Raw genomic sequence first — 20540 nt, forward strand, 5'->3', positions numbered from 1 at the left:
ATTTCACAAGTTTCCGATATCGCGGAGGAGGCTTAGAAATTCACCTAGAGATCATAAGCTAAATTCCTGGCAATTCACATGTAATACACAGAAGTACACATTTATCGAGGAACTTCACCAGAGGTGGGTGAATTTTCTGTAGGATTTTTTAAGGTGTACATTAACCGCTCCGCGGCGGATATCGCGCGCCGGGTGGAGGCGCCTTGGCCTACGCACTCGCGATTGCGTAACGCCTCTCGTAACGCGACATACGCATACGTTACGTCCCGAGGCGAAGTACGAATATGCGCGCGTACGCCGCCAGGAGGTCGAGGAGAGGTGGAAGAATATATAGAGGAGGAGAGGAGGAGAAATACGGAGGAGAGGAGAGGGCGGTGTGGGCGGATGCCCGATTTCACAACAGAGCGAGAAACGAGCTCTCGTAAGGCCGCTTTAATTCTGTCCGCGTCGCCAGCTATTTCCACTTCGATATCGAGACAGTTATTGCGCTTTGATATCCCAACCGGTACTGGCGTCCTGTCAATCCGTCGGTCCTCCCCGCAGTACCTGGTATGACAACCTTACCCACCGAAAGTCGAGCCGATAATGAGCCTACGTAACCGGGAAAACGTCCAAGGATCCCCTCCACCCTCAATGGGTCCTTCCCCTCCCGCGAATAATTGCGCATTTATCTACACCCTGAGAAGAAGAAATTCAACCAAAGAAGTATTTCCTTGAACAGTCCTAAAGGAAATATCTGGTTACTCCGAATAATAAATGATTTTCCTCAAATGAACTCTCATAATTCCGAGCAAATCTTGGGCCGAATTTATTTCAGTTAATTACGGTGAAATAATAATTCCGTGAATTAACGTAAACATTTCTCCTCGGTGTTGGATATATCGATAGTCGAAAGTCGGGAGGGAATGTTTCTTCGAAAATTACGATACATTTTAAATACGCCCATCAGTACATCACTCTGTGATGTACTATACCGCGTCTGGATAAAACTCCCAATTTGTCACACGTGAATTTATTACAAAGCGTCATCAAGAATAAATGACGATGACCACGTCAATTATAACTGATTGCGAGAGGGCGATTCGAAAAGGGGCGGAAAATGTCTATCCTCCCCGGGATTGCGCCGATTACTGTGATGAAAAAATTAAAGGGAGATGTAAAAGATGTCCACGGCGTTGTTTAATTGTAATTGGTGTTGGGTATTGTCGGTATTTATTGTATGGGTATGATTACGGGTGCTCCGAGGATTATTGGGAATGGGCTTGTACTGTGAGGGGGCTTTTGTTTCTCCTTTATCGTCGGCTTTCCCTTACGGGAAATGTTGAGGAGGAAGGATGCAGGGAATCGATTGCACTCGGGGGATGAAGACGAAGAGGAGGCGAGAAGTCAGCGGGACAGGAGACAGGAAGAGACGGAAAGAGTGGTGCCAGGATAATGAGAATAAACGTGGAACCCTTGAGGGATCTGGCGACTGCAATGGCGTTTCTTCCTGAATAATTCATTGGAGACGCACGCTCGATTAAATGTTATCACCAGCCATCGACTTTTCCCACCTAATGTTGTGTATCCGTCTTGAAAGGGCGACGCGAGTCACCGATCATTCCCTTCGATCGATATCAAAACCTATTCCTGTCATCGACAACTATGATGGAAAAACTAAGACTATTAAAAGGTCCAACAATATACATATTTTTTTTTTCATATTTCGAATTTTTAAAAACACCTTTGCCTTGACAACTAAGAAAACTTGGGAAGACTTCAAAGACAATTATTGAATAATATTCTGAATGTTTTAAAGAACTTCTATCATCGGCAAGCTGATAAGCGGTACAATGGAACACCTTTGAAGATTAAAACAAGAAATACGTAGACTGTTAAAAAGAAAAAAAAAAGCTGTATTAAATACGTGCTGAACGTTTCATTTAGATATGGTATATTAAATATATAGCACTCGCAGATGTGGGATTTTTTTAATTCCATAAACTAGTTTGATTGCATGAAATTGTGTTATTGTACACTTTACCTGTAGGAAATTGACAAACAGTTTTAATAGCTCGGCTCGTGGAAATATGATGTGGTGGATGGCCGTATGCTTAATATTTTACAAAATGGAGAACACAGGGGCAATAAATTTTTCGTCATTTAAAAAATATGCGGGATTATCAAATTTGGAGAGAAATGTGAAAAGGCTGCTGCACGCCTTTCGATAATGTAATTCTGATTCGAATTGAAAAGGGTATTTGATGTCTGAATTTATGAGAAATAATAATAAAAACGGATGAAATCGAATGATGACCTCGGTACTCATAGAATTGTTTCAGATAAATTACTGTAATTATGGACGAACATTCCTGGCATGTCGAAGGCATTTGCACGTGGGGAATAGGTTTAACAGGAAATATCTCCGAACGTGTCGAGGCAGCGTGGCGACAACGTGTAATCACCAGTTAGATACAGTACTGGATATGTCCACAATTGACATACAGTAGGATGGGCAAAGAGAGATTAAAAAAAAAAAAAGAGAGAACATAACATACACGCGTGGCAGTAATTCCAGAATTAGCAAGAAACAGACGGGAATAAAAATTCGCCCGAAAGATGTTTAATAGCCAAGTTCAGTAGCCATTAATTATTGGACACGGTACGAAACACTAATTGTAAAAAAGAAAGCAGAGAGATAAAATTTGGAATATCCGCAGAAAATCACCGGAGACTGGATCATCGTATGTCACGGCGTCAGCCCGAGGGTTGGAATTCATCGTCAGTGATTTTAGATATTTTTAATATTAATTGCGCCGCAGTCAATCCGTCATTCATCGTCATCATCGTCGGTCGTTGTTCGAATTATTCGAAATCCCGCCAATCCGAGAGCAACATTGCCGACGATTCTTCAAAATCGAGACAAAGGTTCATGAAACAATCGAGTCACTTTTCCGGTACACCGGATCAGGGAAAGGTTTAAAATCGAAACAAGTAAATCGAATATATATATAGTTACCGACAGTAAACACAATTTTGTAGGAAAGTAAACGCGCGTTAATCTATCAGGAAGTCGAAAAATCGCGAAATGAAACCCCGTGAAAGTTAACGAGGCATCTCGGCCAATTATTCGGTCAAATTACCAAGCAATCGGTGGAACGGGAAATTTCTCCGGTATTTTTGCGTCGACCCTTCCAATATTTAGCCGTCCTCGATCTCTCCGCGTTGACAATAACAAAGGATGTTTAATAAAAAAAATAGAAAAAAAAAACAGAGTGGTGGGGAAAAAAATGCGGAAAGCGAGGACGACGTAAAACTAGCCTGGAAGGGAAGCAACGCGTCTGTGACAAAAAACAATTCCTTCGTAAAAACACCGAGTGAATATTTTCCGACCGGTCTAAAATCCGGAATCTCGATCGGCCCGCCCGTAATATCTCACACGTAGGCTCGCCGAGTAAATGCGGCCCGGTCTCGATATTTGCTTTTGGAAAAATATTTTTCAATAACCGAAATGGTAAAAAGACCCCCGCGGGCTTACGCGCGGTATTAAAGCCGCGGGCTACATCCGGTAACTCGCGTATTTCATTATAGGTATGTACACTGCCGCGCATGTCGACCACACCGGTCCGGAACTTGCTTTTTTAATTACACCGTTACTGTTAGATTTTTAGGGGCGTAGATTACTTCGGTCCCTTCGGAAAAATAGCGAAATCTATCCGACGTCAGACACGATAAGCCGCGATTCGACTGGCGACATCATTCCGCTTCCTTTTGACAAGTTTGAGTCGAACACCAAAACACCCCCTAATCCCAAAAGATATTTTCTTATATACCTTAATGTCATAAGTCCAGCACACGGCTGCATTAATATATTCCTAGACGCTTCCCCCAAAATTGTACCGCTGTGTAAAATTTCAGATTATTCCGAAATTTATAATAAATGTTCCCTGGTTCATTTATCAATTGTAAATTCCGCCTGTATAATTTCGCAATGGCATTACGAAAACAACCGATCGTCTGATAGAATGGATGACAGGTAAAAAAGGTATAATTAGGAGGTCTGGACTTCGCAATCGAAATCGCAGGTTCGCGGGTCCTCGGCATAGAGGGTGCAGTTCGCGGGGGGTGGTCTGGGAGGGGGACACGGGGAACCACTTAGCCGGGGCTGCGCGGAGTCTGGAAGTCAGCAGCTATTCGGCAGACGTCAGTGGCGCCGGCGGACTACCTTAACCACCCCTGGGCTCCCGGCTCGACCTCGCCACCCCGAGAAGCCGACCCACCCCCTCCGACAATCTCATTCCCCAAAAGCGTCGCAAGAATTATAAAGTTGGGAGAGGAGGGCTCCGGATTTCTTCCCGCGCCCCCGAGTCGGCCCCTCCCCCGTCCCCTTGCCGGCGCCTCCACAACCCCCGAAGAAACTTCGGCCCTCCCCCCGGTATCCCATCCCCCGCGTCCGATCCACCGGCCAAGCTCGCGGAAACCAAAAGTCATCCCCCGGTTTCGGTGCCCTGCAAAGCGCCATAGGTAACCGAGCTCTTTTCCCCTTTCCTCTCCTCTCGATATTTCCCGACCTTAAGGGTACGTTTGTAATTAAAACACCTGCCCACTTAAATCCCCACCAAGGGATCGGTCGTTCGTGAAAATTTTCGTCCTGGGTTCACCGGACTTTAGAATCCTCCCACGTGGGGGTGGAGGTCCCAGGGAAGGTCCTGACACCCGTGAATTCTCATGTGTCATAAAAAGTACAAAATTGTTTATAGACAAATGTCATTAATATTTGGAATTTCATCAGTGTCGGGACCTTCCTCGGGGTCTTTATCGTCAAGTGGTAAATTTCCAAATGATTTGATACACCTGGATCGGAGAAGTGTCATAAACGAGGGCCCTCGTATGTCAGTTTTATCCCACCTTAACGATTTGTTGGCCGGCTTAATAATTGCGTAATTCCATAAGCACGTGCCGTCAATAATGTCCGGGTATGAAAACAAGACCGGTCAGCGAAGTGTTAATTGACGTTGTACTAGGGTCGCATGAGTGGAAGTGACTCACCGACAAGGCAGGTTGTTGTCCGCGGCTAGGAAAGCGTCGAGTCCACTCGGGGGTCGGGGTGACGTTGACGACGCTGACGACGATGGCGGTGAGGGTGTCGAGGGTGGAAAGTTCACCGTTAGTGAACCCAAGATGGCGCCGCAGAGGTGGCCGCGTTCGTGCTGGCGTACACCCCCGAGGGTGCGTTCCCCGAACCGGCGTTCACCCTGTTGTTCGGCGAGACGCCGACGCCCTGGACGACGCCGGTGTCGTTCATCTGGACCGCCGTCGTGCTCATCGCCCCCTGCTGGAAGTTGAAGTCCAGCGTCCCGTGCATGGACAGCTCGTGCTTGATCACCTGGAGAACGGTTCAAATGACACTCAGCTCTCCCTCGAAGTCCCCAAAGAAGCTTGGTACCCATCTCAAAATACCAGGCTGGCCTAGAATCCGCTCAAAACCACTCCCCCAAGTTTAACGAGCCAATAGACGCCTAAACAAACGGGGGAAAAAAAATAACCCCCGCTGGTTTGTAGAAACCACCAAAATGGGAGTGTCCCGAAATCCGGTACGTACGTTCCGAACGTCAAAGGAAAACAACTCCCTTTCCAGCGTTGAATGTTTATCGTCCATTTAGGCGCTCTTGGTACACTTACAAACCTAGGGGATTACTTAAGGACAGGTTCTAGACAAGCCCTGTATTTTTTAAACATTCGAGGCTTTTCCCAAATCGAAATTTTGGCCTTAATTAGATCTGAAGGTAACCTAAACAGTGACCCGAGTTGAGATATTGGTTCCACTTGGAGGCTCTAATTGAATCCTGATCCAACGCGACTTAGAGGACCAACCTCGTCCACGTTGCAGTCGAATCCGCCGTGGAGAGGTTCGATGTTGATGTTAAGATCGTCCAGGAGGGCGGAGTTGTTGAGGGCTCCCATGATCTGGCCCATCATGGTGCTGGGAGTAGGGGTGCAGGCAGTAGGCGTGTGCGGCGGGCTGAGACCCACGGGACCCGTCTGGTTCCGTTGCCTCTGCTGCTGCTGCTGTTGCTGTTGTTGCTGCTGCTGCTGCTGCTGCTGACGCTGGTGGGACTGTATCAGGTATTGGAGAGTTTGCTGCTGCGAGCTGCCGATCGCGGCCGCGCTGGACTCGCTCTGCGCATACGAGGGCGACATGCCGGATACCGGGCTCAGGTTCTGCTTGGGTTTCGAAGGGAAGAGACAAGTTGAAGTCGGAGGATCTTCGCGAATCACGCCGTTTGGGTGTCCGTTACCGACCATCTGGCAGCCGCAGGGCTGCAGGCGATGCATGGGACACCTCTGCTGGTTGCTGCCCTGAGGAGTCGGCGGCAACCCGTACGGGGAGGATGCGCTGCGCAAGGAGTTGCTGCGCTGGTACTGGGCCTCGAAGTACGTCGGCGGGGGCCCACTCTGTTGCTGGTGACTCGGAGGAGAGGTCTGGTACATCTGGTAGGACTCTAGCTTCATCGTCTCCGCCAGACTGCCCGCTGAATATGACATAAGTTAATATCAATTGGTATTAGATAATAAGACCCTTGTTTTTAAGAGTATGGGATGGAACTGTCCGAAACTTTGACACATGACCTGTGAGCACCTAGGAATTATCCTGACACTTACAAAATTTGAATTTTTAAACAATACCTCTTGTCAACATTTTTTTAACAGATAGAGTATGACATTTAGTATGATACTCAATGTAATTAGACACAGCTGTCGATATAAAAACGAAAGTCGGCAACGTAGGTATTTAGAAAAAACCTTTTTTACCGACGTCGATCAAGTTCCTCGACGTGTTTCACTTCACCTTAATCATTTGCCAAATTATTAAGGAAGGTCCTGACAAAGAAATGTCATTTCTTAATCAAAAATGTTAAAAGTGTCTATATACAAGTTTTAAAAAAATGAAATTTTATGGGTGTCAGGACCTTCCTTATATCCTCCACATTCGCGTTGTAAAGTTTGAAACGATTCGGTGCACCCGGTTCGGAGAATTTCATGAAGGAGATTTTTTTCTACGCCACTTTCACATCGCCTTAACTAGAGGTAATCGCCCGATGTCGGGTGGTTAACTAACGGCGGATTTTAATCTCCAGTTAGTCCCATTTTCGTCGGTGCAACCTGAACTTCGTTAATCCGAGGTTATTCAACTTCCGAAATTTTTAATCCGATCCTGAGCAATTACTACTAAAATGGAGAATAATATACACTCCGCATGGTTTACATTAGATATTGATTGCGTTACCTGTTTGGGCAGCCGAATTATTTTGGAAATTCGGGGCGAGCTGACCCTTTGGAGGGAATGTTGGTTTGCTCGATCGAGCACAATGTAACGATCCTGTTACATACGTACCTAGTTGTTCAGGACTGTACGAAGGTGTGTAAGTCGGCGTCCAATCAGGTTCGCTCAAGACTGCAGGTATAGGGCTCAACCTGCCCCCAGATGACGCGTTGCTGGATGCTCTTGGGCTGTTGAACGAGAAAATTTGTTAAGTAATTTGTTAAGTAATAAAGTCCGATCGATCTCAACTTCGGCATTTACTTTTCGTTGAAACTCCGATAACCACTTAAGTCTAAGTAATTTTCATTTGTTGGAAAACCAGCTTCACATTAATTAAATGTACGCAACTCGATGTATGGAATAAATTGAGTTTTATGTTTCCTTTTTTTTTAACTTAGATAATTCGTATAATTATCGGTATCCGTGGATAAGGCAATTAATTGGGCATGTTCACGTTGCGCGCATATTCACGTAATACGAAGGGCCGGAAACGTACCGAAAATCAGGGGATAATTGGAAACCACTTGCAGGGTGCAGAGGACTGTCCGGGAAGAGGTCCAATCCTTCGCTGACGCTGCTGCTGGGACTCGGAGTTGCATCCGCCTGCAGTCCTCGGTTCCTCAGCGCCTCCACCTTCTTCTTGACGCGACATCGACCTTTCTCAAATTTATTCGTCTCCATCGACGTGGCCCTGACCAACAATAAATGATTTTCACCGAAATTCCTGGCGACCACGAAGAAGCACGATTTCCTTATCGCTTATCAGGTACAATGATAAGTGTATAAAATAATATTTAATCTAATTCTCATTAACGGTCAAGACCTCGAGTCATCCGATTATCTAATATTAAAAACATCGAATAAATATCGGTAGTACCATTCTAACAAGGTAAACTTAATTTACAATGCACTTGTAGATGCATTCAACGGACGCTCTTTAACTGTACAAGCGGATTAAAAAAATGTCCGACAAATCGTTGTGCAATTCGAAGTCCGATATAACCGCGGTCATTATCCGCGAAGTTTAGTCCGATTTTGACACAAGACCGTGTACTTTAAATTAGGAAGTTTACTAATCGACTCACCTTCGACGGGCGGATTTGCCGGGCTTTGCATCAGGATTGATCATCCACCACGAGCTCTTCCCTGTGCCCTCGTTTTGCACCCTCATGAACCTGTTGTGCAGAGACAGGTTGTGTCTTATCGAGTTCTGAAAGAAACCGAAAGGCACACTTAAAAGACCCGCGAGGAGGGTGCAGAGATCCCCACGTAACGCTGGGGAAAAATCGAGTCCGTCGATCCGAGATCGGGAAAAAGGGCGGAGGAGTGCACTTCGGGATGCGCAAAGTTAACCAAGTCGAAAATCAAAGTAAAGGGACCGTAAAGAAGGGCGGGGGTGGGTGGGGCCCCCCGAGAATTGCGATTTCGAGAATGGCCCCGGGACCGGCGCATAAAGGGAACGTACGAGACACGATAATCGTAACGCATGAAAATAAGAAGGCCCCCTTCTCTTTCCCCTCTTGGTGGAGGAACAGGACTCCGAGCGACGCGTTTATAAGGATATGCGGATTATGTCCTTGCGTCACGCCCCGTACTTACTGGCGCACTATGGCCGCTTGTAAATGCGTGCATGTACGTACACACCGATAAACGAGATGCCTCCGAGCACGAGGACGTCTCGTTTCCATTATTCGTGGAAATACACGGCCACGGGGGGCGGGGATGTACGGCCGCCCGAGTGCAGTTGCAGTTGCAGTTGCACTTGAGACGACGCGATCGCTCCTATCGGTATCTCTGACCTCTCCCTCCGATTTCCTCCTTCACCTCGCACTCCTTGTGCAAGTCCAGCCCCCCGACATCGCGTTATCGCGCGGTGATTAATTGTTAAATAAAACATTGTGGCTGGTAGAAAATAGTAATTGTCAGAAATTCTCGAAATTTTTTTACCCTATTGGAAATATCTGCCGGGCAGGATGCATCAATGTATAATTTTTCATGGCATTTCCAAGTGAGATGTGCATGTAAATGCACGCAATTTCACGGAATCCTAACGACGTGGAATTGTGTCTAGAAATTAACGATAGGCGGGTATTGATTCAATTTTGGGACATCGAATTTTTCCAATTTCCCTGCCGCGTTTACCATGAGTGTTTGGATTTTTGGAATATTTTTAATATGAACGAGGATCACTCTAAAATTGATATGTGTGGTTTATTTGGCTCCATAAGGACTATTTTCCAAAGTCCTGGGGATTCTCTAAAGCTCTTCGGTACACTTCGCGCACACTTTGCACGATCTATGGGATGTTTAATTTTTGGAATGGCCATTTCCCTCGAGCAGTGGGAAGTACCCGCGGATATCACTTCGAGGAATGAAGAATCTCGTCTGAGCCTTGCATCTCGCTCTAAGATTCCTCTCTTTTCTGAGGTCATTTTAAAGTTCCTTTGTCGGTGAATCTCCCTTGGCGATAATTGCGCGCCTAAAAGAAAAACTGCCGAGAGGGTGGGAAGGAACGATCGACCCCGAGAAATATACTCCAAATTAATGCGTGGTTCATTTCATTGAAAGAAATTATCGAGCCCTTGCTAAAACGTGTCCTCAAATTTACGGAACAGATCCATACCAGAAATTCCAAAATCCCGGCAGAACGACTTCAATAAATGGTCCTGTTTATCTAATCTAATATAAAAAAAGAGGCTTCTTATCGGCTGGGGATAAAATTATTATTAAAATTCAGAAGAGCGGTTAGAGGTCTTTTGTTTTTCTGGCTCTCACGAGTCCAGGATGTTACAGGGGTTGAAATCCGATTTTCGCTGATCCACCGTCCGTGTTATCCACTCGCGCCACAATCGGAGCCTTACTTGCGATTGATCGAGATAAGGCAGAGGTCTTATTTCCTTGTAAAAAGGTGGGAAGACCGATCATCCCTGCGCTGGGGAGAAAGCCGGCGATTTCGCAAAAATACAGATCAACGGCTCGGCGCATCTTCGCCGTCCCCGTAAATCCCTTTAGCGGCGATTTTCTTCAGGGAGCGCGGAAACAGTCGAGCGAGCGCGGACACTGCGATTCGGATCCGCGACTCGAGGGCGAATCGCCCGATCTTTACGGCGAAATGATGCTTAGGGGTGCGCCTCACAATACAGGCGCGTCCACCGGTTTACGGGCCTCGGTGCCGATTTTCACTCGGCTTTTACATCCCCTGACCGTAGGGTCGAGAATCGGACCATCCAGACGTTACGGGACAGGCCATGAGTCGCGGATATACAGCGGAGGGTTTACAGCCCTATCATATCCCGCGCGCCTTTATCGGCGCTACGCTCCGAAGATGAAGACGTTTTCGGCGCCACGACTCTCCCCGATTTTCCTCCGACCGACAGACTGGCACACCCTGCCACCCTTTTCTTCCATTCGAGATCGAGAAGCCTCAGAAAAGAATTTCGGCGTGAAAAAGCTCCGTAGAGTCGCGCACCAAGTGCATATAAACAGCGCGAGGAGGATGGATAAGCGGAACGGCACCGAGTAATTAACGAAAAAATTCGGCAGTTCGGTATTTAATAAATATTTATGAAGGTGAGGAGTTTATTTAGGGTTATTAGTTGTCGATTAATAAATAAATAAATTATGGTGGACACATTCGGGCGGTTTTCTGGCTGGGGAGGGAAAAGTGTCCAGGGTGGATATGGGGGAAAGTATCCCGAAAGAGGGCGAGGGGTGAGTCGAGTCGACGGCCCTGTCTTGTCGCGCTTCGGAAAGGGGTCGAAAAGAGCAGGAAGGGGTCGGAAAGGATTCGGAAAGGGAGAAGCGGCGATCCTGACCGACGAGGACCGGCGCCGAGCGGCGGGTCCCGAGGGAAGAGGACGTCTCGAAGATGGGACGGGAGAGGCGCCGGGACGAGAGGACGCATCTAGGCACGAACTTTTACTTTGATTGGAACGCAGAGGAGGACGAGACGGCCTCGAGGGTGGACACGCGAACGAGGAGGAGGGCTTTAAGGCCTTAGAAAGAGAGGAAGGGAGAGAGAGAGGGAGAGAGGGAGGCAAGTGGGTGGTTGGAAAGCGTAGTTAAATCTCGCCGGGGCGAAACGAGTCACCGACTTGCTCTCGCCTTTATTATGGGAGATATACAAACCCATGAAAAGCGCCTTTATATACGGTTACCGAGCCCGCTCCCTCGGGATTTTTACAGCTACTGGATGGAAACTGCGCCCGCTAAAACCGCCCGGAACGACCGCACCGACTGTCCCGGAATCGTACCTGCGTTTACACCTCGCCACTCCACCTTGTCGCGTCCGAGTTTATCTCGATAAGGAGATAAAACTGCAGATGTTATGGGAATTCGCGTCGATTACTCGAGAGGTTACGTAAATTAATTAAATTCCGTGTAGCTTCAATATGGAGAGTAGCAGAAACCGAACGTTTCACTGAAAAGTACATATTTAAAAGGGGTAATTATATAGAAAAATTTAAACTCGGGTTAAATTTGACAAGGGGTCCCATCAATGTCTTGAAGGCGCTCATGTGTCTTATCGCTCATGTATAGGTATATATTGCGTATTGTACATTGTACATCGTATCGTATATTCCTTGTTCTCCGCGTTCCTCCCCGGGAATATAACTTTCGGTTCCCGAAGTCTCGATTTAAAGTCGCCTATTATTCAGGTGAAGGCGGGAAGTACCTGAATTCTGCATGCCCATTAGACAATCGACTCCGCTTCTTGAATTAATTACAGACGCGGAGGCGCAGCTCTCGGGGATATATTGTCCTGGGAGCCTCGCTCCGAGTGCATGTGCATTTGCGGAGGTAAAATTGCGTTAGGTTTCGATATCGATCAGGAGAAATGCTGATTGCGACGACGAGCCAGTCGCCATGTCGCGACAAAGCCGGCGGTCTAGAGAGAATCCTCGATGACGGCTCGCCAAAGCCGATAGAAAGTAGACTCGAAGAAAACGATACGGCCGTGGATTTGCATAACGAATGAGTCGATTGAACGTCCCTCTCTCTCTTATAGGACAAAAAATGAGGAGCGAGAAGGAGGGAAGAGGCACTTTTCCGAGTCCGGCGATCGCGACGTCCGGTTAAAGATGTAAGTCAACCCCCACGTGTACTTCTATTCGAGAGAGAGGAAGGGAAACGACAGAGAGAGAGATAGACCGACTCGTGATCACCGGGTGACGATATATCTGTGGAAACTTACCCAAGATCGATGACAGGTAAGGACAGCGAGAACCAGATTGGATGCACGAGTTGTACCTACACTCGGCCGCGTGTATGCACTTTGCATACGTGCACTTATACAATACCCCCCAGGTGCAGTCATTACGCAATGACTCGCAGGGAAGTACGAGTTGGAGATGCCTTCGTGCTCCGGATGCCCGATAGCGTGGAAATTTTATCATTTTATCAAGGGTGTCACCTGGGTGTCATTAAGAGTTCCACGAGATTCGAGGAAGGGTGGCATCGGGTTGTCATTAAGGTTCCTACTGGATTGCAATAGAATTCACCCAGGAGTTCTCGAATTATCACCTGGGTGTCATCGATATGTAGTCGGAATTTTGAGAAGGCCTCAACGAGGTGTCATCGAGGTTTCAACGTTACATCGGAGGGTCGTCGAGGAGTCATTCAATTATTAATCAGGATTTTATACGGCCTCGAATCGACCAATCGGTGGGGCGAGATCGAATCGATCCCTTCGGGTTTGCTTATCATACTTCTTATCATACATGATTTCTGTTTCCCTTCCCATCCCCGGAAATTCAGCCTCCCCTCGTCTCTGAATCCGCTCTAATCGTCATCTCCGGTGGTTTTCCCGATATCACTAAAGCGGTTCGGGGTGGCGGTTCGTTATCACCACTTCCTGGGAAATCCATGCTGAATTCTGGATCACTGCCGAGTCACCGGCAATCTTCGACGTGTCTACCCTTAATCCTGGCCGCGACATCGATCAACCAATTTCCCTGCTTAACTAGACCGCTTGCCTACTTATCCGACTGGCTAACTATAACTAGGTACACTTACATGACGACTTGCGACGTTAATCCCATTACCCGCTGAGTCGGGGCAATTTCGCGGAGAGCATTTGCTGGCCGATCGAGGGGATCCAAGTGGGGTGGAACACGTGATGTACCGATAACGCGCACATATACGAGGTGATTGACAAAAACCGAACAGCTCGTATCACCTATGCACATTTTTACTCGCCAAAAAGAAGTGAACGATAAAAAATTAAAATCCCGAAAATCAGAGACTGCCTTACATAGGATAATTCGAAGAACAGATTTAATTTTCATCTGAAAATTCTTGTAATTACAGAAGTCATAATATCCTTACGTTATCCCATAGAATATATACGATTGAGGTACAACTTTGATTTTTAGGTGCTGCATTATTTCCTTTTTTCTTTCGTGAGCAGGTGTACAAAATATGAAAATAAGTGATCGTTCATCCTTTACATCACGGCGAATAAGTCCTGGTTGAATTTTTTCAGGAAATGAAGATTTTTATTTGCATTTATTGAAGCCAACGTCCGTTCGGTCACTTTTATAATTTTTTGGAAGCGAAATTACTTGAAATGAAATATTTTTACATACTCGGCATATTCGATATATTCAGTTACAAACGCTGAATTTGATTCATTGCAATTTTTTCTTTCTGGGCCGAGAATAAACAAAAATTAATTTTGGGATAGTAGTGGAGGACAAAATGGCAGGTACCCTGGGGAAAATAAAATTCTTTCGTTTTGCAGGGCGGTTTGGTTTATGTTCCAGGACACCCTGTACATGTTAAGGAATCGCGTCGGCCTTCTATATAAACTTAGGAGAAGAAGTGCTCGGCAAAACGGGGGCGAAATCGAACGGAAGGCGATCGTAAAGTCAAAGGAGAGCCGCCAAAGTCGAGTCATGAGTTCAGTTGAATAATTGACGGGGGGAACGGAGGCGGTAGACAAGTACCGATGATTTGGAATCACTTATTCAGCCGGCGGCTTTGATCGAGTCCTTTGGGTAGGATACGGTGCACGCATGCAGATCCAAACCGCAATCGGTGGGTTGCGAATCGATTCTAAATCGATCAAACCTCCCTCGAGAGTTCTCTTCCCGTATTTTCCATGGAAAGATTATCCCTACTTAATGACCTATTTGGATTTTAAGGTCGGAAAAAGTCCGCTAAAGAAGTTCAAAGCACCGACTAGGCAGTCCCAAAGTGGGAGCTAACGAAGTCGGGCGCAAGAAGGAGCAGCTCCAGGACGACCTTAATCGCCGTTTCGATCGCGGCTTCGATTGGTCTTCGAACCTCCTTAATTTAGGGAAAATCGCCGAGAATCCTCGCGGTGCATTTCCGCCCGGAACTTCCGCAAGGCGGGCGTCATTAAGAGGAGGGTGCGCGGGCTGCGGATTCTACGGAATGACCGAGAGTCGGAAAAAGAGGAGGACGAGTGGCGAGACGGGGCACTCAAATCAGAGATCCGAGGAGACGGGCAAATATGGGATCGAAACTCGCCGAGACGTTCGATAAGTCCGATAATGTCGGGAACTGGTCGTTCGAGAGGAAGAGGACGTCGTCGAAAGAGGAGAGGAAAAAAGGGGAGGAAGGGAGCGGAGCCAATTCGCTAATCCGGATTCCCGATCGCGTTCCGCCCGTTTCCGTATTTACGTTAACAGCTCCGATCGGTTCCCTCCGCGTTTTTCCTCCCCGATGAGTCTAACTCGAACTTCATCCTTTCTTCGGGCACTTCGATCCGCCGAGTGGCCAATTCGCGCGGACCCGAAATCTCCGCCCGATGTCTCCGCGGCTGATTGGATCGTCCGCGAGTCTCCGCGAGATGGACGAGAATGGAACCCCAAAAACTGTCGACTTCGAACTAAACCCTTTCCTTCCACTAGATCGACTTTCGAAGATACAGACATTTCTTGGGATCATTTTTTTTCCCTCCCCCGAAACTTTTCCTCCATTCGTTGAGGAGAGACTCGAGTCGAAATTATCGATCTTTCCGCGACCGATTGGATCTATGGATGGACAGAAAATGGAACTCCAAAAACGGGAGATTTCGGGAAGCATCGGGGAAGGTAACGAGGAAGGGCCCGGCATATTTGTTCCGCCTTTTTCTCGGTACTTCCCATTATTTTTAATCGAGGAAATTGTACGGCCGGCTACTCGCGGGGGGCACGTGGAGATAATTTTCGGCCTCTTCCACTTCCTGATTTCGTTCCCGGGCATTCGACGCGGGTAATCAGGGAGACGTGCCGAGCGCGACAGGGAGCCGAGAACGAGGGAGGTAAATTCGAGAGGGAGAAGATGGGCTCGATGTCCTCCAAATGGGGAACGTGCGGAGAGAAAACTACCTCTTGTAAATTGACGCCCCAGATCGTTGGATCATCGATCTCCGAGGGACTTTTTCATTATTATCAAGAATTTTCCAGTGAAAAATCGAATTCGCTGGATGAAGAACCTCGGCAGAGTTTCGCGCCAAGTGCATGCATAAGCGTTAAAAAATTAATAACGTTATAAAATTAAAATATTTCTTTTAACAGTGTAGAAAATATCGATTTCCAAAATGCTCCTTGAAATAACGTAAACCATAAACAGGTCCTTTATGTCAGAATTTTTAATTAAACCTCAAACGAAGTTCATGGTTACATTTGATGCCGAGATATGCGTTTTTTTAACTTTGTGCGTTTAACTTTCTTCCGCGAAGGGGTTGGAAATATTGTTTCCTGGTTTCGTCCGAGGACGTCTTTTCGCGTTTCTTCGGAGACCACTTCTTTCGACGTGGTCCTTCCCCGAAAGTGGATAACTAGCCGTCAAGAGAAGGACGATAACGAGGACCACGGGGTGCCGGAAGTCGAGGACGCGAAGGATCCGAGAGGAAGGACGAAGGCCGAGCGGAAACCACCCCGGATCGGAGGGTGATCGTCGATCCGGGTGGTGCGATTTGTACGCGCCACTATTTTTGCGCAATTTGTGCCAGTTATGAGGACGCGCAACGGCGACGGCTCGCCCTCGGGAAATATCGCTCGAATTTATCCTGTCGAGTCTCGAGGAAGTTCGCCCTCCCTCGCGGAGCGACTCCTCGAAATCCGTCACTGTCGGAGCCCCGGGACTGACCATGGGAAACCAAGGCGGAAGTTCCTCCAAATCACGGAAGACGCTATAAGACCCCTTCCTCCCCTCAAAGGAGACGTACCATTCGGAATAAAATTCTAGGGGTCAATTTTTGAGACGTCTCGAAAAGTGAAGGGTGGAGGAGTTTCGATCCAGAAAAGAAGGCACCGAGTGGAGGATCCTTTAACTATAACACATTAATTCTACTATAAGTTTCTGAACGAATATTTCATTGGAAAAAAGATCACCACCACAAACTAGTAATTATATTGTCTATTAATATTCCAATATATCAATGTATCACGCGGTCCTTTCTGGATGTTGGGAAAGGATTAAAAAAAATCCTGGGAATTCGGCAAGAATTCGAGAGAAATTCTGCTCCTTGAGGGGAGCTGCAAGTGGACGAGCGAGTCGCAGGGGTAATTACCTCGGAGTAGCGGAATTTGAATTTCTGGAGATTCTGAAACCTCGAAAGAGCGCCTCAAAAAATCCTCTGACCTCGGTCAGAATTTTAAGAAGTCCGGATGTGGAAGTGGACGAGTGGGTCAGGGTGTGGGTGGGATTTCGTCGACGCCTCGCGATTCGGGACGATCGTCGATCCGGCGAGCTGCGGAGGTGGCGAAGGTGGATAAGGTGGAGGGGTGGAAAGGGGTCGTCCTCGCCACCCCGGCGATTCCGTCCACCTCCTTCCGGCTTCCTTAGGTTAGGTCGACGGGGTGGTAATTCACGCGGAGGCATGATGGATGCCCTCGACGCCCTCCCGACGTCGCGACGCCTGGCCTCCGACGTCCTGCACCCTCTCCGACCCCGCACCCCTGCATCCCCTCGTATACCCACACGAGCGTTCCGACCATGCGGAACCGATGCGGAAAACTTCCCGCGAGTAAGTGGTCACCCCCGAGGACTCCACCCCCGAATCGGACTTGCCGATTTCACCCCTTTTCGGTCACCAGGGGTTGCGAGGACTCGATCGATCGATCTCGATCGCCTGATTTTCCCCGAATCGTTTCTACCCTACTAAAAAAAAAGAGAATAATTAACAAATTTATGAAAGCAACAAGGAAGCTTCATTCATGGTATACGATGTCAAACAAATGATTTTAGCCATTTTTTAAGCAGATTTTTGTCCGAACATTTGTTCAGGCGGTGTCGGTATTAATTTTATAAACAGATTAAAGATGTAAGGGAAATAAAAAATTCGCTCGCCAGCAGATCGACGACCGTTAATCTTCGATCAGTGGTTGAAATAAATGGGCAAGAAGTGATAAATACCCCTTATAAAGTGTTCGTCTTTTTATAGAAGACAATTTCCAGATTAGAGACAGCCTTCGAGTCGAGGAGTCGAGCCTCGAATAGCGGCTTATCGGCAGGCTATTACTCGCGTCCGAGTATCTAATCAAGGTTTCGAAATCTGCTCCGCTTTTCTAACGGTAGCGATATCGGGAGGTATTATCGAGGATATTAGTTATTATAGTAATTAGCATTCCGAGAGACCGAATGCGCGCTCCAGGTGGGAGCGATCCTGGACCGCGCTCGATCAGCTGATCGCGGATCGATCGCGGAACCGATCGGCCGGCTTTGAGGATCAGTGCGTTAATCCGCGATAAACTAATCGTAATTTATAACGCCATTGGCCTTGACTTTGAGTCGTATCGCCAAGTTCGTTGAATCGGCGCTGCACTGCACAGATATATCGATAGGCCCGGAAACGATCTGGAACTTCGAGCACCGATCGGAAACGCCAAGCGAGGTGAAACCCGTCTGAGATAACGATTTCCGCGATTTCCACCATTCGTTAAGTGGCGTAATCGTATTACCCGGCATTTCTGTAATTGTTGGTCGGTTTATGGAGGATTTTTATCGACGATCTGGGCCCGCCCTCGAAGGAACGGCTCGATCTTCGCTTCGTTACGCAACCGCTCGATCGGACGATCGATCCGTTATCGGGGCGCAATCTAATCTTATAATTAACTCCTATCTCTCTCCTGGTGTGATTAGAGCCATCGTTTCCCCTCGCACTCTTTTCCGGCGAGCCCATCCACGTCTTTTCCACGCGGAGACATGCGATCCTCATGCGAGCTGCACACGCTCCAATTAAATCTCATTGCGCAACCCTTCCGATATGCCGCGATATCGGGGCACCTTCGATCCGGACGAGTGACTAATCGAAAACCCATTTTCCCGGGAAAATCGCATCTGGACGGATCCCGGTCGCGAAGCTACTCTTATCACTAACAGATATGGGCGAAACCACGTGCAAGCAGGTATTACTTTCGGTCATCCATTGTCAAATCTCTTCCGATTGAAAATAACTGTTCGATTTGGAAAATCGACTCTGAGTACGGATTAAAAATATTCTTAAAAACGATCCTGTTTATCGTAATGACAAATTAGGGGGGGGGGGGGGTCTCTGATAAGAGCGAAAGCAAGGAGAGTGCATTTTCTGGCGCAGCATCCGACAGAACCTCTTCCCTGGATTCTAAGGAGGGACGAGAATTTCGTATAGACGATCGCGAATGTCTTCTTATCCATGTCTTTAGACAAAATCGGGGACCGATTCGAGATGATTCCTCGACTCGATTTCTCGGAAATCGAGGCAGATTATCCTAAGCATGCGCAGGGGCTATCTCACTATTGGTCCCACTATTGGTCCCACTATCGGTCGCACAATCGATCGCACTATCGGTCGAGGTCCGGGTCATCGATCGTCATGGAAGATCTTCCAGGTGTAAATCGATTCAGATTGGTAATCGATAAACGTTCGGCCGAAAATATCCATATCTCGTGGAAAGGCGTTGCCCGGAGAGATGACGATGTCATCTCGAGTGTCTCTTTTGACACGAGGGTGATCCGACCGCTCCTCGGCCATGACACCATTGATAACGACCGGTGCTCTTTTATCGGCAGAGACGTCGATCCGTTCTTAGATCGTTAATTCGAGAACTTCCACCGTTAGTGGCAGGAGACGAGGCGAGGGCTCGTCGTTAACGAGCGGGTCGGTTCTGTCCGGTGCAAACCGAATCCGAAAGCGTAGATCATGCGCGGTGCATCGCGTGCAATGGTACTTCGGACATGCCAATGGTACGCTCTAATTACTCGAATGATGACTAGGGGGGGATATAAACGCTAGGACTTTTTCTCCCAAATTGTTTCCCGCGCTTGTTAACACAGGTATTTCTAGCAATGACCTGCCGTTTAAACGTTCAAGTGCGCGTAGGGTTGATTTGAAAATTAATTTAAGCGAAACTTTAATAAATATAAACTTCACGTGGGAATTTAGTTTAAATGTGGAAAATTCAGGGCATCTCTCGTAATTCATGTACTAATATTGCCGAGACGGCTGTTAGAATGGTATAAAAAATCGTTTGACTACGTGGGAGTGTTTGAAAATTCGCGGGCAAATATGAGCGTATAGAGATGCCGATTCGACACTCGCGGGGCTGAGAGAATCGGTCGAGATATCGATAGGCGATCGACTGATCGTCAAAAATACGATTCCAAGGTCGGCTGATTGGAAAACAAAGCCGATCGATAAAGGCCCGCGATACTGGATGTCCGAAAGATGAGCCCTCCACCATTACCCAATTTGCCGATGGTGGTTCGATGTTATCGATCAGTGGATCGATCGATTCGTCACGAGAGCCGTCGAGATTAATCCGATCGCTGATCGAATCCGATCCTTCGGCCGGCTTTTCCACCGAGAAAAGACAAGATTCCCTTTGCCATGATTTTCTTCCCGAGGAGAAACACCCGGAAGTACATTTCTCAAAAGAAGAAAAGAACAAAAAAAATGGCCATCTCTCCAGTTCAATAAGCGAACTAATAATTAATCTAATTAATTTGATTAATCGGGCAAATCCGTCCTCGTCGTTCCTGCGATAACGAGACCTCTTAAAAGTAAGGGCCCTTGAAATTGGCTCGCCCCTTAATAAATAAACTGCAAATTAAATCCACGGGGAGTTAGATATATTTAATTTCCTTCTGAAACATTAAAAATTACTTGACCCGAGGGAAGATATTGTTTGCAATTAATTTCTTCGATTCGCGTGGTATATCACGGAAAGAAAGGGCTGAGGGATTTTTTTTCCCTCCCTTTTATTCCTCTCTCGGGCGCAACTGTTCGAGATGGACAGGGGATTGA

At 47.3% G+C, this 20540-nt stretch overlaps 1 protein-coding gene across 2 annotated transcripts in view; it reads right to left on the minus strand.

Moving 5' to 3' along the window:
* LOC105701751 (forkhead box protein O) overlaps positions 1–20540 on the minus strand; it is a 98631-nt gene that overhangs the window by 20567 nt on the left and 57524 nt on the right. The window contains exons 2-7 of one of the 2 annotated variants that reach the window (XM_012428777.1): positions 8389–8513; positions 7800–7994; positions 7376–7491; positions 6283–6512; positions 5854–6201; positions 5029–5365 (exon numbers count right to left, since the gene is read on the minus strand). In XM_012428777.1, the coding sequence (XP_012284200.1) occupies positions 5147–5365; positions 5854–6201; positions 6283–6512; positions 7376–7491; positions 7800–7994; positions 8389–8513 (1233 nt within the window). In that variant the 3' untranslated portion in view covers positions 5029–5146. Of the gene's footprint in view, positions 1–5028; positions 5366–5853; positions 6513–7375; positions 7492–7799; positions 7995–8388; positions 8514–20540 lie in introns of both variants that reach the window. The other variant, XM_012428776.1, reaches the window with a different exon arrangement.

The sequence above is a fragment of the Orussus abietinus genome, unplaced genomic scaffold (genome assembly GCF_000612105.2).
Source record: "Orussus abietinus isolate OABI.00-Male unplaced genomic scaffold, Oabi_2.0 scaffold30, whole genome shotgun sequence".
In the NCBI taxonomy this organism is placed as follows: domain Eukaryota; kingdom Metazoa; phylum Arthropoda; class Insecta; order Hymenoptera; family Orussidae; genus Orussus; species Orussus abietinus.